We start from the raw sequence: 19888 nt of genomic DNA, 5'->3' as shown, positions 1-19888 counted from the left end.
CTTGTAATTCGGTTAATTTCAGGGGAATGCAGTTTAGCTATATTTTTTATTTTATTTTCCGATCTACTTTAGTAGCCCATCTGAAAACCCACGCAGACACGTCTCAATTGAAGCTCATTGGAACTTATTTTGTAGTGGTTGTAGTTTGCGTTGGAATGGCTATTTCATCCTAAAAGAAGTAACACAACATGCCTCACAATGTTGTTACATGTGTTGAAAAGACGGTGCAACGTTGAAAGATGTCACTGTCAACCGGGCTTGTCTCTAGCAGACAGAACGCAGCCGCCAGCTTGCTCTCTCTCTCTTATTAAATTAAAAATACAATAGGCTATATATACAGAATTAATAAAATCACAATGCTATAGTAAATCAGAAATAAAATAAAAAGCAAAAAGAAGGGGATATACAAGTTAAATAAAGACCTTAAACTTTTTTTTGTGTGTTTGCAATGCACTGGATTTGACGCCAGGTTGCTATCAGCTGCATGCGGATGGGCTGGGGGACGTCATATCCTTTTCCTTTATCGCAGTGGCCTAGTCGAAAATAAAGCAACATGGGCCGTGTACTTTTTTCATAATCCGCTTTTGAAATTATTTTAAAGGCAATTCGACATCCCAGCTAATGATAGGCAAAATTTCAGCATCCCGCGTAGGTGAGTGTCTTGTCGCTGATGTCTGCTGCATAGAAACCTTAAGGGAGCGTCTTTAAAATATATATGGAGTGGTAAACGTCGAGTCTCAGGGGTGCGTATCGTTTGGGTTTGCCGTTGAAGCAACCTGTTCCTCAAATCACCAAATGTATGTAAGTGTGTGTATGCGTGTGTGTAAATGTGTGCACATACACACACACGCACGCACGCACATACACACACACAAACACACACACACACACACCTGCTGTTTTACTCGATATAGTGATACGGTCTATTGACTATTAACCTACAGCACGTGGATGTAGATTAATGATAATGACAGAAGTTACTTTAGCACTAATTTATTGGATTTTATGTTTTTTTCCCCCCCTGTATGGCTCACGTCTTGGACTCTGAAATATCCCTTACCTTCCACGGCCAGTCCTCTCTTAGAGTGAGAGATGCTCGACCAGGACGGCACCCACGCCCAGAGGGTTCTGTCCTCCCTGAATCAGCAGAGGAGGCTGGGACGGTTCTGTGACGCCATGCTGAGCGTCCGAGTCGGGGAAGTCTACCTCGCCCATCGCAACATCCTGGCCTGCTTCAGTGAACTGTTCCAGGAGTTTCAGTCGCCCTCCACCCCATGTATGGAGGTCAGTCTTCCCCAGGAGTGCCCCGGCGACGGCCTAGAACTGCTTCTGGACTTCTTCTACACCGGAGAGCTGAAACTGAATTCTGTCAACATGGAGAAGGTGCGACAGGCTGCAGCCAGCCTCAGTGTTCCAGATGCGCTCGTTCTCTGCGAGCAGTACATCAGCGCAGGGTGCACTGACTCTGCAGAGCGCACTGACCATGCAGAGCGCACTGACACTGTAGAGCGACCAAAGGGTGCAGATGCAGAGGCCGGAGTCAAGCCGGCCCAAGCCGTGACTTCTACAGGGACTACGACCGTTGTCCGTAAAAGGGGAAGGCCTAGGAAATCCAAACCTGTGATCTGTAGTGATTCTGAAACCGAAGAGATGCCAGTAAAAGAAACAGTAGGTGACCCCATTTCGGACACGACCATCGTCACCACCACCACTCGCTCTGGGCGCAGAGTCAAGGGTCCGAGGAGACTGCAGGGCGAGGGCCCCGCTGTGGAAATCACACACCAGGGGAAAGCTAGCAGGAGGGCCCCAACAGCACCCGCGGAGAAGTTGAGTGGTGATACTTTGGACGAGGAGGGCCAAAGTCTTCCCCAACCTACTCTTGAAACAGAGGTAAAGTACAAGTGTATACGCAAGGTCCTTCCACAAATGTACCAACAAACTGTGGAGGGTTTGTGACAATTCGCATAGGTCTGAGCTTGTTGTTTGGTACGCGCTGTTTGCAGTCAAGACCGATGCTGATGTTTTGTCTGCTGTTTCCAGGTGGCTGGACAGAACGATGTGACGAACGACAACGGGGCTGGCGACGATCATAATGACGATGATGACGATGATGGCGGGGGTATTGAGTTGTTTAACAAAGACTCAGATGAAGAGTACGTGCCCCCGGCCCAGCCCAGTCCCACGGCCGCCGCTCGGGGGCGACGCAAACACCAGGCCGATAAAAAAGAGAACGGAGAAGAGGACGGCTCCAAAACGGGGTCTGTCCAGTGTCCCACCTGCAACAAGACCTTCCGCAGCAAATACTACCTCAAAGTCCACAACAGGTGCGGACAGAGCTGGCTCGACCTCTCTACTGACCAGTCTCTTAATTGGATGTTTTTTTTTGCTACCGTGTCCATCCATGTGATTAATCGAGGTGTGGAGTACGTAGTTTTATTGTGTTGTTCTTTGCAGACGTCATACAGGTGAGAGGCCGTTCGCTTGCTCTAAGTGTGGACAAAGGTACTACAGGAAGGAGAATCTGCTGGAGCACGAGAGCAGGAACTGCGCTAAAATGACCGTAAGTGAGAAATAAAGATGCATACGTAACTGACATACAGTATGGTCAAGTCCCCCAGACCTGGAATGATTGCGCAATGACTTTTGCTGTATAAGGGAAACTAGACCATAATTCCCAACAATCGGTACGTGGATGTTAACTGTGTGTGACATAAGCTTCTTATTTCACCTAAGTGTTTTATTGTTTCCATAGGAACACCGCTGTTTATTGTGCCCTATGACATTTAAGCGGAGGCAAGAGCTAAGTTTGCATACAGTCTCCCATACGGGAGATATGCCCAATAAGGTACACATTACACCCCAAAACCAGCAAACAATGCAGTGAACATGCTATTGAAATTATATCCCTGACATGTTTTGCATGAAATTCATATTAACATATCTGTTTCAGTGTACAGCATGCACAGAGCAGTTCATGCACAAGAGAGATTTGACAATCCACCAAATCAAGGTTCATGGCTTTCCCAAGCCACACGCTGTAAGTGTCGGACAGAGTATCTAATTTCCTCTAAGTATGTCTGAATTCTGTTCCCATTTACCTATTGCCTTGAATAGTTTTTTCCTCTGTGTTGTCAGAATGTACAACTTCCTGTTACTTATTTATAACTGTTCATTGTTACCCATAGTGCTCCCTGTGCACCAAGTGCTTCCTGTCCAGGACAGAGCTGCGTGTGCATGAGGCGTCCAAGCATCGGGGCGAGAAGCCGTTCGTATGTGAGGAGTGTGGTCACCGAGCCTCCAGTCGGAACGGCCTGCAGATGCACATCAAAGCCATCCACAGGTAGGCCCTCATCCACAGGTACAGGTAGGCCCCCATCCACAGGTAGGTCCCCATCCACAGGTAGGCCCTCATCCACAGGTACAGGTAGGCCCTCATCCACAGGTAGGCCCCCATCCACAGGTAGGCCCCCATCCACAGGTAGGCCCTCATCCACAGGTAGGCCCTCATCCACAGGTAGGCCCTCATCCACAGGTAGGCCCTCATCCACAGGTAGGCCCTCATCCACAGGTAGGCCCCCATCCACAGGTAGGCCCGGGTGCTGTGATAGGAACTACTGTACACATTGCCGTCTGGCCGCATCTGATAAGTGTTTGCGTCGCTGGTCAGTATTGCTTCCGCTCTCGCTTAACCTCGCTGGGTTCAATCTTGGGTCCTCTGACTTCCAAACACGTGTGACCATATCTCATAAACACTGCTTTAGCCAGCTATGCCACCTAAAATCTAGCAATTCGTTGCTGTGGGTGGCGTAGGTCTAACTAATTAAACTAATTCTCAGTTACATGTATGTACATGTATGTATGTTTTAAAGCTTCACCTACAATTATCATTCATGATGATAATCTGTTGTTTTTGAGTCCCACTATTTGACTGAAGTAAATTCATAAGACTCACGGTCCAAGTTCTCTTTGAAATTTCCATTCGGTCTCTTTTTTGTGTTACTTCACAGGAACGAGCGTCCGTTTGTGTGTGGGTTCTGTGGCCACGCGTTCACTCAGAAGGCCAACCTGAACATGCACGTCCGTGTGCACACTGGAGAGAAGCCCTATCAGTGTCATCTCTGCGGGAAAACCTTCAGGACTCAGGGTACATCGTTTTCTGCAGTCCTCATTTTCTCACTGTGCGCCAAAGAATGCTTATCAAAACACAAGACACACAGATCTCTTTTGTCAACACTGCATTATGCTTGCACCTGTGTGTGTGTGTGTGTGTGTGTGTCGCGTGCGTGTTTCCAGCCAGTTTAGACAAGCACAACCGTACCCACACGGGCGAGCGACCGTACGGTTGTGAGTTCTGCGAGCAGCGCTTCACGGAGAAGGGACCGCTAATACGCCACATCGCTAGCAAGCACCAGGAGGGCCGACCGCACAGCTGTGACATCTGTAACAAGACCTTCAAAGGTGAGGGGGTCAGGGGCATTGTTGGCAGGATGATGGGACCTCTGTTGATGAACATTTCAATAGGAACCATTTATTATTTATTTTACCTTTTGTAAATCCTTGGAAACTCACTAACCAAGGTCTCGTTTAGTGTTGCCCTGGTTACAGAGCATAAATCATACACAATATAAAACAATATAATAATGTAAAATCACATTCATACATTTTACACTATTAAATACAATTACAACATTGGCCGGGTTTCCCAAACGAGTTAAGAAGCTTCTTAACTCCCATGCAAAGGGTTGCTTAAGAAGGGTTCCTTAAGAAGGTTCTTTATCGGGAAAACCGGCCATTATCTGAAACATGCACAGATCTCGACCCCGTATTCCCGAATCATATGTTTAAAAATGTCCAAAGTGACTAAAGCATCCAATTTACACGACTCCTGAAACCTATTCCATGCTCTAGGAGAACCTTAACTAAAAGCACTCTCAAGTTAAGTTTTGACCGGGACCTCAAGAGCCAACCAGTCTGAGACCTTGTCTGGGACTTTGTGCTGAGTGATAGACAGTGTCAAGCTGTTTCAAGTACTGACATGAAAGTAGACTGTACTGAAAGCTTTCTATCTATTAGAAAGCTTTTAGTACAGTAAGATCTATTTCTATGAAAGAACCCAAGCTTTACTCTAAACCTGTTAGTTAGCTCATCAACATGCTTTTTAAGACAACCTTTCCTCTATAAATATCCAAGATGGACACACTTCCAATATCAGAACCATCCAGAGGGCAGATTTTTAAATTAGTACCTGAACCTTACATCCAGTTTCAAAAGAGACAATGGCCGGGTTTCCCGATAAAGAACCTTCTTAAGGAACCCTTTGCATGGGAGTTAAGAAGTACTTTGGAGTTAAGTGCTTTTTAACTCAGTTAAGTGCTTCTTAACTCGTTCGGGAAACCCGGCCAATATTGTTAATATACAACATGAAGAGTAACCATCCCAAAATGGAACCCCGTGGAACAGCTTTAGTGACCTCTAGTGGAGTGGAGTAGATTTTTAGATTCCTCCCGAATAAGCTGCATTCATGTACTGTGTTGCTAAGTTCCTCGTGTGGCGTTGTCTTTCAGCCATTGAGCAGCTCCGTGTCCACGTGCGTCGTCATAAAGGCATGAGGAAGTTCGAGTGCAAAGATTGCGGCTACAAGTTCACCAGACAGGTAGGCCCGCGTCATAAAATAGCATTGTGCCGTCTTAGATTAAATACACGATCTTCACAGCTAACAGGGAACGCACCTCCCCCCCCCCGCTGACGTCTCTGTGGACTCTTCCACCAGGCACACCTGCGGCGTCACTCTCAGATCCACGTCCGCGTGGAGAACTACAACCCTCGTCAGAGGAGGCTGAGGAACCTGATCATAGAGGATGGGGAGGGGGACCAGACTAAGAGTGACCCCTCCCAGCCTGCCCAGGAGATGAGCCCAGAGGAACCAGCGCCTGGCTCCGCCCCTGTCCCAGAGTCCGGTGACATTATCCAGATGGTGATCCAGCCCAGCCCGGCCCTGGTGATCGAGGAGGTGCTGTCCAGCCAGGGCGTGAGCCAGGGGCCGGTGGAGGAGGGCTTCATGGTGCCTCACGTCATGGAGCAGACGCTGCTGGTCACAGGGACCTTCCCCCTCCACCAGTCTGCTGTGGTGGTAGCCGGGCTGCAGGAGGCCACCCCAGAGAGCAAGGCCTGATGACACATGCACACACACACACACGCACGCGCACAGCTTGGACGCCCTCTGGTCCAAATCAGCAACCAGGCATCAATTCAGAAAATGGTATAACACTGTAGTGACCAATCTGTCTGGTAAAATGACTCACCTGACAATGTACACTTACTGTAATGAGTAACGACCACTTGAGCATTAAAAGACAAACGAGGTTTTAATCAGGCTTTCCCTCGCCACTCAATCGCTGTGGACTCCAATTTTGTGCATGAAATCTGTTAAAATACCTACAGTATGGTGCAGAACAATGAGCAAACCTGTAATATCTAGAATAGAGGGGCGCAATGGATTCAGGATTTCTCTAACAAGGACAATCAGTTTATGTAGAAATGCTGTCACTATCATTCTATTTTTTGCAGCGCTTTCCCCTCTAAGTATCTGTGTTTTGTTTTGTTTGAGGGTTGACCATTGCTTTATTCCAGAAAAGTCAGACCCTTCTTCTGTTCTTGGCTAACTGTAGCTCTTTTTACAGGTTTTATGATAAGCAGTTTTATTCTTAAGCTTTAGTCTACATCACCTGTGATACTACAAAGGTTAAATGGGCGGAAAACGTGAATGTAGCTCAGTAAATAGTTTTTTTTGCATCAGGTCAAATGTGAGACAAATTAAATTGAGACAGCTCTGCCTGCAGTTTTATTAAAGATCATTATTAAAGATCATCATTATACACACACTTATGTTATTTACAAAATGGATTAACTTGAAAACAAAGACAAAACTATAACCATACTTATTATTATTGTTGTTGTTATTATTATTATTAGTCCAACATGTTACCCAAGAGCAAATTGAGAATTCCTACTTCCAGTTTGCCTGACAGCGCCATCGTGTCAGCAGCAGCCTCGATGCCCCAGACTCTCCTCTGGGGAAACGTAGCGTCCTACGCAGACCATGGAACTCCTGCTGCGGCCATCGCTTCATCTCAATGTCCTCCTTCTATACAGCAACAACCATGAAACCACCCAGCGTTCCCAGCACTTAAACTAGACCACAACAAGGAGACGACGCAAAACACTCTCCGCCTCCGTGGCCCTACCTGACCCTTGCGCCCGCTGCATCAAAGTTTAGCTCTATGTTCTGACATTAGATCCACTCATTGAGATGAGCGCTCACCAATGACAGTGGGACAGGCAGAGTGAATTACCGGTACATGGAGCTCACATACTGTAAGTGCACCCAGTACATGCTGTCAATGTCACTCTGTGTATGTTCCTCTTGCTGTAGCATCTTGATAAGGTGTGTAAAAAGCTAGCACTAAAGGGGTAAAAGGGCAGTTCAACTGGACGGCCCCCGGGGGCCGAGGTCCTCAGTGTGCTGCGTTGACATCCTGGTGCTGGTTGAGATTGTTGTTGTGGTTTTGTAGCGCTTGGTGGCGGTGGTGCCGGTGGAGGTGGATGGCGGCCTCGGGCACGTCGATGGGTTCGAAGGCGTTGGACACCAGGGGCATGAACTGGCGGAAGATGCTGACGCTGCCGTGCCAGAAGGTGGCCTGCGGGAGGCGGCCGGCGGGGGTCCAGGTGCGCGCGGCGGGGTCGTACGCCTCCACCACGTCCGACAGTTCGAACGTGTTGTCGTAGCCGCCGGACACAAACAAACGGCCTCCCAGGGCGGCGACGCTACCTCCCACGTGCACCTGGGAAAGCGGACGACAACGAATGAGAAGACGGCGGAGGATGAGTTCTAATTCTAACATTTAACTGTTCATATCCATACTCTCAAATATATAAAACCAGTCACACACCCTTGAATATTCAAAGTGTAAGTGGCTAAGAGACATGACTAGTTATCAGACTAGACAGACTAGCATGTTACCCACCTGGGTCATGGGACTAATCTTATCCCATTCGTTCTTCTGGGGGTTATAAACATCAACCTCTGCTGAGTCATCCCTGTAAGACATGAATAAACCATGAGTCATGCCGATGCTAGAAAAACAATCATTTCATACTAATTTGACAAGTACAACTAGACTGCACTCGGGCAAGGTGCCAAGTTGCGCCCACTTTTGTTTTTGCCTCCGATCGGGAAATTAATTTCACCTAAATTCACTTGACTGATGTTTCAGAAAGCCCTTATATAAAAAGTTTTTAAACCAGGAGCCAAGCTGGACCGTATGAGTGTGAAATCCACTGAATGTGTTTGTCGAGTGCACGCTTCTAAAGATCCTGCAGTCAAATTACTTTTTCAAAATGTTTGCAAGGAGCCCAATGTCAAATGGAGAGAGGTAGTCGTTGCTGCCCTCTGGTGTTCATTCGGGAGTATTATAATAACTCCTAAACACTTTCAGAACAAAAGAGAAAAATAATTTGTGGATCCGCCCTATGTACTGTACCAAGTATGAACGTCATAGGGTTATTTGTTTTCGAGCTGTGGTGCGAACAACCTGCCCATCCAGCCACACACACACATCCCCACCCACACACAGCAGTGAGCACCCTACTTGCCTCGCAAGTAACTAGTGTTCTAAAGTCTGACGTCACATGGTCGTCAATGGATCACTGTTTTTGTCTATGAGAAAAATTAATGGGGATTCTAGCCCTGCGGTCTGGGGTTCACAGAGGACGTTTTGATTGATATATATATATCAATCGATATATATTTATATATGTATACTTTGATTTATTCATTTATATTTGCTTCAACTACATAATTCAATGGATCTAGTGTTAACTATTATGTAGTATTATGAAGCAAATATTAATGAATAAATCAAAGTATATATATATATATGTCAAGAGTTATATTTTGTCATAAACAAACAAATGAACCCTCCTTACCTGACAAAGTAGATGAGGCCGTTGAGAGTGACCGTTTTGGGGGCGAAGGACCAGGGGGGCAGCTGGCCACAGTTCACCAGGGTCCAGCGGTTGTTGTCGGCGTCGTAGCTCTGTATGGCCATGGTGTCCTCCGCCGTCATGGAGCCGATGGCGTACAGGCGCCCCCGGCAGGTGGTGGTGGAGCAGTTGTCCATGGCGTGCAGCATGGGGGGCAGGGCCTCCCAGCAGTCCAGCGCGTGGTCGTAACGCTCCGTGCTGTCCGAAGCCACCACGTACAGCTGACCCTTCAGCACGCACGAGCTGTGGTACTCCCGCGCCTTGAGCATGGGCGACACCTCCGTCCACTCGTTCACGCTGGAGTTGTAGCGCCACACGCCGTCGTAGAGGCGCGAGCCGTCGGAACCGCCTGACACAGAGAGAGGGATGAGAAGGTCACTGGATAGTAGGGGTGTAACAATATATCGTGCCACAATATATCGCGATACAGAAACGTCACAATACGTATCGTCAAGGTGAAAACAATATTGTGATATGTTTATTGTATATCAGTGAACACTGGCTACACAACGCTGGTAACAAACACGGCTTTTGTCTCTAGGCCTATCCATGATATTACAACAGTTAAGCTCTAAATTCACAAAGTGTATTGGAGTAGACATGTGGAGAAATGCACTATTGGTGTGAACAGCAGCACTACTGCAATGCTTCACACCTGCCCTTAGTGTATCGTATCGTCAACCCAATATCGTGTATCGTATCGTGAGATTAGTGTATCGTTACACCACTACTGGATAGATCAACAATATGTTATTCTAACCAAATTGAGTCGGTTAAACTCACTCCTCAGTATAAACACCTGCACTAACTTCAGCGCCGTCGCTGGATAAAGGTGTTTATGAAAGGTGGTCATGTGTTATGTGGTCATGTAAACATAATTTAATGTTATTTATTGCTTTATAAATGTTCTTAGCCGGTAGACAAACATACTCCAGGAGCTTGCTCGATCGCCTTGTTGAGATGGGTCAGGGAAGAATTTTTTACAGCTCACTTATCTGGCCCCTGGGTGATACTGTTTTTTTTGCTTCCCTCTGGAATATGTAGGGGTGGGACGTATGCCCACCTCCCTTGTTCTCTGTAAAGCGCATTGTGTTGCCTCTGGGTATGAAATGTGCTATATAAATAAAGCTTTGATTGATTGATTGATTGATGTGTGTTGGCAAGTCAGAGGACCCGAGATTGAACGCAGCGTGGGGAGGTGAGCGTGGAAGCAATACTGACAAGCGACACAGTGACAACAGTTGCACTATCTACTGTATACCTTGTTATAAGTGTTGCACATTTACAGGCCTTGCACTCTTGTCTGTTCTGAGTTGGCTATCAAAGAGGCCTCTTCAACTTTATCCTTCATACCATACAAAACATTTATCTCCCAGTCATGCAGACATGGAGTTCAGATTCCAAACCTAGTATAGTACTATGTGCTGCTCAAAGCACGCAGAGTAGGTCTAACATTCATGCCACGTCTTTTCAATGAGCTCAATTCTCCTCGTCAGTTTCCAAACAGGTGTTGTGGGCTTATGTTCCGAGTCAGGAACACCTATTTTATAGATACATAGGTGGAAATGGGCCGGAACGCGCCAGGAGTCAATTCTGAGCCGGTGGGGATGACGTTCCAGTTCAGAATTCCGAGATTCATTTAATACATGATTAAAATATATTAAACTAGAAATGATGCTCAGAGAGCACAGACCTCCGCCCCCGAATGCATTTTGTGGCTCTGCACATGGCAAAATTGAATGGGTTCTAAACTGCCCCCCTTGGGTCACAGCCGGCAGGGGGCAAAGCGGTGCACTCCGGACCCTCCCCCCACACACCCCAGTCCAAACCCTGTGTCTCTAGCACCTCCACACAGGTAGCTGGCTTTGTTATGAGTTATGTTTCCTTTTTGTGTAATTCTACTCCAAAAAATGACTGGAGGTGAATGGGTGGCTGTATTTGGCCGGCTCTATGGCGCCCCCCTCGGGTCACAGCCGGTGGTGGGCAATGCTTTGTACTCTGGGCTCTTCCCCCGCACACCCCAGTCCAAACCCCATGTCTCTAGCACCCCCACACAGGGAGCTGGCTTCGTTCTTCGTTCTAAGTTTTGTTTTCATTCATGTATCCGGCCCGTGATACGAATCTGCTCCACCAGTTCACATTTCCAGGTGGTCTGAGCAGAACCCAGCTGGCAAGAAGTCGTTGAAAAGACGTTCAAAAGACACATTTTCCAGACTTCTAAGAAAATGTTTGAAAGCCCAAAAAGGCATCTTTCTAAGATTGTTGAAAAGATGACTTTCAGGTTTTTGCCAGATGTCTAAAAAAATTCCTCTTTGGTTCAAATTTAAAAGACCAAAAGGCATTGTTTTAAGGCCATTGAGACATCTTGAATTCATCCTAATTTCAACCATCGATTAGTGATATATATTCATTATATTATTATATCATCCTATGATTCTCAAAATCACAATTGACAAAAAAGTACATAGCATTCAGATCATTTAAAAGAAAGGACCTTTAAAAAGTTGACACATAAAACAGGGCCACTAGAGAAGTACATGAAGATAAGATTACTGCATCTTATCGGGAAGTTAGGTGTTTGGTGCATCAAAAACTAAAAATATACCAAGCCGACAGTCCAGTCGGAAAACAGTGAGGGTTCTAACCGTCAGGAGGTATTCACATATTTTAGTGTCACTTTGAAATGCCAAGCGCATCCCAAGAAGTAAACAACTACTTTGGCCATTGCCTCACGCATAGTTTAGATCGTTGGATTATCCGCCAAAAAATGTATGCCTGCAACTCAGCCTTATACATAAACATCAACACTGAGACGAAAAAGATTGAACGATCATATTGCTCGAGCATTTTTGCCAAAGTCTGAGTTGTGGCGCGCGCATCCCTGGGGGTCTGCACATTGTTATGGCGTGCACATCACCAGCTGTATGGACTTACTAATGGAAAAAGAATCACAAGGACACTATCAAAGGTATCTGACTAAATCACCAGCGTGTGCTGCTGCCATGAGCGCTGCTGTCAAGCTCCACCGAGGTCGGCATTGAGTGCTTCAATTATTCATGGGATTATCATTGTCAGAACAGTATGTGAAGGTATGAAGGTCTGGGATGTTTCCTCATGGAAACACTGCCTTGTTCTGCAGACCACTGATGATGAAGATGATGATGATGGTGGTGGCCTCTCTGGGATGAACCCACCCCAACACTGCTGCAGTCAAGACTAGTCTAGTCCTGGCAGAACCCCATGTCCCACCTTACCTCCCCTCATCTCGCTGTGATACACACAGCCTGAGTGTCTGACTGTGGTTTATTTATAATCGCACTGCCCGCCATTTCATAAGAGGGCTGGACTGGAAAACTACTGAGCTTTCCAGTTAGAGTGACACAGCAACCGTAAACACTGTCAATCTTGGCTGACGTCTGTTAGGTCTCAGGTGAAATAAGAACTAACAAACAAAACAGTACTTTTGTTTACATGACTTACATAAACCTACAGCTTTGCTCTCAATCCAAGGACTTTGACGGAAAAAGAGGTGTATTCATTTGTGCGCTTCGGGGTACGATCCACCTACCTGTGACGTACATGTCGTTGCCTAGGGCAGCTATACTGTAGCCACCGCCCAAATGGTCGGGGAATTCGGCCAGGTAGCGCCACTGTCCGGTCTGGGGGTTGTAACAGTCCACGGTGACCAGCTCGTCACAGTCCTGGTCGCAGCCCCCGACCACCACCAGAATCTCCGCCAGGCCGGTGGACGGCCGCGGCCTCATGCGGTGACAGGGCCGGTCGTGGCGGTCGTACTCGCAGGACTGGAAGCTGCGCGCCTCGCTGACCATGTGCAGACAGGCGGGGGACAGGTAGACCAGCGGGTCGCTCTCCACGTGCGCCAGCAGGAAGAACCTCCTGACGAAGGGCAGCCTCACCCGCTGCAGCAGCTCGGGCCAGTAGTGCAGCCTCCGCTGGAGGTCGGCCTTCACCCACCGCGCCGCCAGCTGATAGGCCGTCTCCTCCTTGTCCACGCACAGCCCGTCGTCCGACACGATCTCCAGCAGCCGCTTCCACGGCAGCCGCTCATAGTCCGCCCCCTTCGCCAGGTCCACGATGTTCTTGAGGACGAAGCGCCGGGCGCTGGTGGCGAGCTCGCGGCAGGCGTAGGCCTCGGCGAAGTCCTGGATCTCCAGGCAGTTGGTCACGTCTAGCCTCTGCTCCAGGAAGGCGCAGCACGCCTCTTTGACCGAGGGGAACTGGAACAAGTCGGCCGTCTTCAGCAGCAGGTCCACGTTGTCCTGGGTGACCGTGACCCGGCCCGTGTAGCAGAAGTCCACCAGCAGGCCCAGCAGCTCGGCGGACACCTCGTGCAGAACCACGCGGTCCATGGCGCTCTCCCTCAGGGTCCCGGCGAACATGGCGCGGAAGTAGGTGCTGGCAGCCGCCAGCACGGTGCGGTGGCAGTGGAACTCGCGGCCCTCGGCGCACAGCGTGACGTCGAAGAACTTGCGCTCGGCGCGGAGCTCGTGGATGCCCCGCAGCAGGTTAAAGGCGTGGGACGTGTCGAAGAAAGGCAGCGTGGAGGGCTGCGTCTGAAGGACCGGCTTCTCCATCGCTCCTCCCTCTGGGTCGCGCTGACTCGGCGGTCCTTCTCAGAAGACTGGGTTAGTCTGAAAACACAATGACCGTTCATTAGCTTCTGTCGGTTAGCCAGCCCTACAGAAAAATAGACCAGAGATGTTTCGCAATACGTAAGAAGTGGTGAACCACTCACACTCAGTAGCGAAGAATACAATTATAGAGTTATTTACAATTACAATTATAGAGTATAGAAGTATAGATGACTGAAGTATTTGCTGATTAAAAATAAAATATTTGAATGTGGAAGCAAAAAATATAGATAGGATAAAGCTAGAACTGAATAGACCACATAGTTAAACAAGACATAAGCCAGGCAGACAACTTCTAAGAAGGCCTATTTCGGATCGTTTTATGATAACCAATAGAATCTAAGAAAACAGCCGTGTTCTACACATGCCTACCTGAGGAGCCCTGTCCGACGTGTTAGCGACGAAGTATCGACCTGAAGTAGCTCTATGCTACGTTCTAGAAAGTGTGACGGCACAGTTCTGGAGAGTACGAGCAGCTCCTCGTCTGCGTTTAAAAAAGAGAGCTCGCCTGTGCTCTGGGGCTATAAATACCCTGGCAGTGTCCATTTCCACCGGGGGGTAGGGGGGAATGAGGGAGCACACCTAACACTTGGTGAACCAACGCAGGCTTTAACATCCCCCTCCTCATAGCTCTGGCTGCAGGTCATCCGTATGAGTAAGAGCACAGACATGAGCCAGGCCAGAGCCCCTCACCGTCCCAACCAGACACAAACACTGGGCTTTTTGTCATAGTAACCACCAATCAGCTTCTTAAACACACCAGAGCAACAACCTGCTCTTAAAGCAAAGCGCAAAAAATACCACTTGACAAAGACATTCATAATCAGTGTTAAATCAGATTTAAGATAAAGTTAAATCACACATTTTAAGAAAATAAAAACACGATTTTTTCTTATGTGTACCACCTCCACTTTATTTATTTATTTATTTTTTTAGTTCAATACGCAGTCACCTGCTGGAGGGACAGACAACATTGGCTGACTGTGAAGGACATCCAAGATTCCTGGTAAGATTTAGGGATAACCATACCAGCTAAAAATACACTGCTATCTGTCTACACACATTCATAAAAGGCAACAGTTCATCTTCTAGTCCTCCATGGCAGAGCATACAACAACAGTGCTGAAAAGCCTAGCTCACATTCCTCACTAAGGTTTAACAATGCAGCCCTCGGCTCAGCTCAGGAAGACCTCAGCCAACTCTCTCCAAGGGTAGACTGGGCCCCCAAAGATTCCCCTGCTCCCTACAGAGGACTCAAACCCTGCTTTAGGCCTTTACACTCACATCCTACCAGCTGCTGAGGTGATTAATTCAGTTGGATGATCACATTTCCAAAGTTGAACTTTACTGGCCCTCATGAGTCAATGAGGTCTGTGCCTAAACTAATCTTTGATATTACTATACAAGGCAACCACTGCCCTGTGGTTGTCTGGTAAAGTGGATTATGTCATTCAGTGCCACTCTCTTCTTGTCCACATCTGGAGTTGCTTTGCATTAACAGAAACCCGTATTTCTGTGGGATTCAAAGTAAGCAGAGCAGCTAAATAGCCTAATTTCAAAATATCCAGGGTTGTTGCACAATTTGCAGGCGGTGTGTTTACCAAATGGACCCTGGAATAGCTGACCGAATATGATACCTATACGACGAGGAAGGGAGAGAGGGTAAAAGCAGAGGTGGGTGGACAAACTGGCTGGTGTGTGAAGGAGCACAGAGAGCCTAGTGTGACAGACGCACCATGTGACTACAACCTGCCCACTTAGAGAGTGTGGGCTGTACTGGTGGGCGGTCTCTCACCCTGTAACAGTAGTAGTCTGTCTGTCACAGACAATTCACTCATGCTCTGTACTTGGGGCTATGACCTCCGGGGGAAATCCCAACTGAGGCGGCAACTTCGTTTTTGGCTAATGAGCTACACTTGATAGTACTGGTATTAGATGGGTCCCTTGTCCACTGTAGTGCACTGTACCATAATGCCAAGAGGAGGTTTACACAAAGGCTCAAATCTGACAAATGACCAGCCACATAGCTAGCATGCAGAAAGGCATAATGGCAGACAAGCCAGACAGCAATTTTCAAGGGTCTGTCTGTACAGCCTGATCTCTGTAAATCCTTGAGCTGGATTAGGGATTGAGTGTTATATTCAGATTAAAAAAAAAAAAAAAAAAAAAACATACAGCAGTGTAACCATAAACATAAAGAAATGATTTTGGAAAGACAAAACCTATGTTGATTTTGTAGAGCAGTTGGTTATCTTCATACAATTTACAGTATCCTTCAGCCATAAGATTCATTATATCAGAATGTCTGGTTTTAGGTAGCCCAAAGAAAGGAATGTTTATTTGAAAGTTGTGTGTATATGAGGTAAATTAGAAACAGACTGTTCTTTCCTGGGTTGAAAACAACTTATGTTGCCTCTTGCTGGTAAGATTTGTTTACTGCCATAGTGAGCATTGCCACATGGTGATGTAATGATGTTGAATTAGCACACAATTAGCACATCACTCCTCCAGGAGAAGCTCCAGGCAAACAGAAAAATCAACTGACCACCTTGAACTTGGCCTTGGCTTGGGTCAGTGTGGAGCAGTCTTCCGTTGGGCCCTTCCAGGCTCTTGGGAACTGTAACCCTAACCCTAATCCTAACCTGCTAGCTGGTCTAACGTTGCCTGCAGAAGAATATCGAGACCCTGTGGAAGCATTATATCTCCATCTCTGGTGCCTGAAGATTCTACCCCGCTGACAAAGTAGTTTCACTTTCTTGTGTTTTGATTTTCCATCCCCTGCATCAAAGGCCCTACATGTGGGGGTCACGCTGGCCACTGGCAGGCGCAGAGTCTGGGGGACACGCTACTAGCCACTAGCCCCCTGCCTACTCCTCAGCCTGTTCCAAGATGCCACCATACTGGGGCTGTTAAAGTTTAAAGTTCAGAAATTATATTGGGATCTCTCTCTTAAAGGATAAGTTCTCTCATTGGCCCCATTGACTTCCATTGTAGCCGACTGTGTGCCCGCAGAACAACAGCAGCTAGCTCAATACTGATGCGATCAGGGAAGTTATAGACTCTATGTGCCAGGTTCATGTAAGACAGACTGAGAATAGGCCAAAAGGTCCAACATAGTGAGCTCATCTTTGAGAGAGGTCAGAGGACAATGGCCAGACTTGTTCAAATTAATAGAAACGCCATAAATGCTCAACAGCTGTTTACAACAGTGGTGTACAGAAACCAGGGTACCTTGTTGAATCCATGCCACAAAGAATTCAGGCTGTTTTTGAGGCAAATGGGGGTCCTACCTACTAGATAGGTGTTGTACCTAATACAGTGGCAACTAGAGTGTATGTTGGCAATGGGAACAAGTGCGCAGTAAACATGTTGACCCCCACAACTTTGTGTCAATGAGGCAGTGGAAGCAAGTGTAACCAGGCCTAGACAAGCAAGGAAGCGCCCAGAGCTCTAAACTCTGTGGATTTAAAAAGAAGTGGGCCTCTGAGTATAATGGACTATTTGCTGAGACACAAAGCATTGTTTTCTGGCAATGGGACAAATGAAGAGCCATGATTTATGATCAGCATAGCCTACACCTGTAAGCATTGTAGGCTAAAGTAGGCTATATGCTTGCTATTTGCACCAAAAACAGTTTGATAAGCGGATATAAAATCTGTAAAACAGGCTTTTCAATTCCAACTAGGCTAATTGATTAATCCAAAGCAATAATCATCAGACTAACAGATTAAACAGTTGTTAGTTGCAGCCCTAGTCTGTCTGGACTGGGCCAAGCAAACAGTACCAGTTGGCAGACTAAAAGGTTCTCCATTCATCAGAAGGCAAACAAATGTTGACATCACAGCTGCGGTCTGTCCCAGCCTCCATACTAGGGGCCCAGACCAGCAGAGTGGAACGAGACCCTGGTCCCACACAGCGGAGTTAAGTAAGTATGAGTAAGTCCTCATATCACCAGTTGAGCCCTGGACATACTCCATCTAAAGAGGCCCCCAGGCTGCAGATTAGAGGGTGCAGAGACTGAATGGGGGTCAAACCCTGGTATGCTGATGTCACTAGTTGTCTATGCTCACCAGATAATGTTGGTCCACAAATATCTTAACTTGCTAGGAGCCTAACAATGCATTGCAAGCTATGTAATGGACTCTGATGGGTTCTTTGAGTATGGGTCACTAATAAAGTATAGGCACTGATGTATAGTTTTATGGGGACAATAAAGGCTAATGGCGGTTTAAGGATAAATGACTAAATTAACATCTAGAAACCCTGTCACTTAGCCTACATCTATGAAACACCCGATAAGCCCGACAAATAGACTACAGGTAGGCTAACGTTAAAAATGCATAGCCCATGTGAAGGGAGGCTATAACCCAACCGACAATATCTGCGTAAATTGTAGGCGTAAAGAATAATTAGAGCTAGACAAGAGGATTTTGTGTCATCAATAATGCGACCAATTCACAGATGGCGTTATGGTCAGTAAAATAAACTCGAGTTTAATTTTACAACATCCAAAAATGAGCTGTCCCAACGACACAATGTCTGATGTCTGCCTGTTGTTTCTGCGCTTCCAGTAGGATCATATGACATCGAAAGACAAAATGGATACAAGACCTTTCTATCAATTAAGTGATTTAGCCTACTTACCAAAACTTGTATCCGAGAGCAGGAATGTATTCAGTTTTATGGTTTATGTTATTATAAAGTTAGCCGAGCGATGTTTAGATTTTCAGTTTGAACTGAAACTTTGATGTTGGGGATCAGTGCTGCGCTATGACTGCGACACACGATATTTTGCCTTTGGAGACTCCCCATTGGCTAGTCTACTCAGTCCATACGTTTTGTCCTCTAGTGTACACCGTATGGGTGGAGCTGTTGTTTTTTCACCCATGTTTTCACCACAGTCTTCGCTTTTTGGTAGGCTACCAATACTCCGCCCACCCGGACTACCTCGGTAAACAAAAGAATGTGATCTGTAGGTCTATCCGACGTTTGTTAGAATGCTTCTGCAATTTTACTGAAATCTCGTGTAATGTTTCCTGAAATACTTTTATCATATCAAAATGTTTGTTATTCCAGTATATATGCTCAGTGCTATCTTATATATAATCTATATTCAGCTAAAAAAAAATACAGCAGTGTAACCATAAACATAAATAAATTATTTAGGAAAGACCATAGTCTACCATATGTGTCTGTAGTGGAATTGTCATCATTATGGTAGGCCTAACATATTTTACTGGTTTCCATTATTTTAAGGTCCAGTGTTTCTGTGCCCTCAGGAGTTATCCTATATTGATAGCACCTCCTCAAGGTTGAGGCACCTTCGTGCCAAACATGAGAATGCAGCAACATTCCAAGACAATCCAGGCAACACAGGCGAAGTAAGCAACTTCCATCAGTTTTTATTATTTCATAATTATGATTGTTAGTATTATGTGGCCATGTAAATTGTCTATTATTACGCGCCCATGTAAGTACATTATCATGTTACAAATGTAATGATTAAAATCATTATAATCTTCCTGACAGAACAAACACTGGATGATGCATTGGTTCACATGGTTGTGAAGGATGTTCCGTCATTCACCATTGTGGAGGATGAAGGCGTCAAGGCCTTCATCAGCAAAGACCCTATACATCATCCCTAGAAGAAAGGCCTTGAAGAAAATGGTGGAGGCCAAGTACAAGGCCACCAAAGAGAAGGCTATGGCTTAGGTTGAGTCTGGATTTTATTCATCTAACTTTTGCTTTACTCTTCTGTCTTCTGCTGCTGTAACACCCACCACAGTGAATTACTGAAGTCCCTCTTATCTTATTTTAGGTGAGAGAAGCCTCAGCGGTTAGCCTAACTGCTGACATGTGGACCTTATGGACCCCGGCTGTGATAAGCCACTACATCACAGAGGAGGTTATTTTTATTTGGAGTTTAAGTAGATGTCACAATGGAGTGATACAAAGAAATCCCAGAGGTTAATAGTCCAACTTCCTTCATCTCTACAGGTCCTACATGTGTCCTGTTGGGAGGAGCATTTAGTATGTATCTTATGACATTCTGCGCTACCTGCATTTTGTTTTTTAGATTTAGTTTGTCCACTGTTATTTTGGGGGTAGGAAAGTTCCCCCAAACCCACACAGCAGCTAACCTAGCCAAGGCCAAAGATACTCTGATGGTTCTTTTTTTTGTTTTTTTGTTC

At 46.4% G+C, this 19888-nt stretch overlaps 2 protein-coding genes across 2 annotated transcripts; one reads left to right on the top strand and one right to left on the bottom strand.

Moving 5' to 3' along the window:
* Nucleotides 1-528: 528 nt before the first annotated feature.
* Nucleotides 529-6369, top strand: zbtb48 (zinc finger and BTB domain containing 48). Its single transcript, XM_084445879.1, has 11 exons — nucleotides 529-652; nucleotides 1074-1890; nucleotides 2041-2324; nucleotides 2455-2560; nucleotides 2753-2845; nucleotides 2951-3037; nucleotides 3186-3340; nucleotides 4008-4144; nucleotides 4294-4458; nucleotides 5565-5653; nucleotides 5771-6369. Exons 2-11 carry the CDS (start codon nucleotides 1093-1095, stop codon nucleotides 6170-6172), a joined length of 2316 nt encoding a protein of 771 aa, XP_084302005.1. The 5' UTR covers nucleotides 529-652; nucleotides 1074-1092; the 3' UTR covers nucleotides 6173-6369.
* Nucleotides 6370-7514: 1145 nt separating this feature from the next.
* On the bottom strand, nucleotides 7515-18457 carry klhl21 (kelch-like family member 21; the record flags this gene model as incomplete). The annotated part of the gene is made up of 5 exons (XM_084445882.1): nucleotides 18339-18457; nucleotides 12611-13694; nucleotides 8986-9391; nucleotides 8025-8097; nucleotides 7515-7841 (listed from the first exon to the last, which is right to left on the bottom strand). Exons 2-5 carry the CDS (start codon nucleotides 13635-13637, stop codon nucleotides 7515-7517), a joined length of 1833 nt encoding a protein of 610 aa, XP_084302008.1. The 5' UTR covers nucleotides 13638-13694; nucleotides 18339-18457.
* Between the last annotated feature and the right edge of the window lie 1431 nt (nucleotides 18458-19888).

The sequence above is a fragment of the Borostomias antarcticus genome (genome assembly GCF_949987555.1).
Source record: "Borostomias antarcticus genome assembly, chromosome: 11".
In the NCBI taxonomy this organism is placed as follows: Eukaryota; Metazoa; Chordata; class Actinopteri; order Stomiiformes; family Stomiidae; genus Borostomias; species Borostomias antarcticus.
Note: the sequence above shows the minus strand (reverse complement) of the source record. Positions and strands in the feature narration are given on the sequence as shown.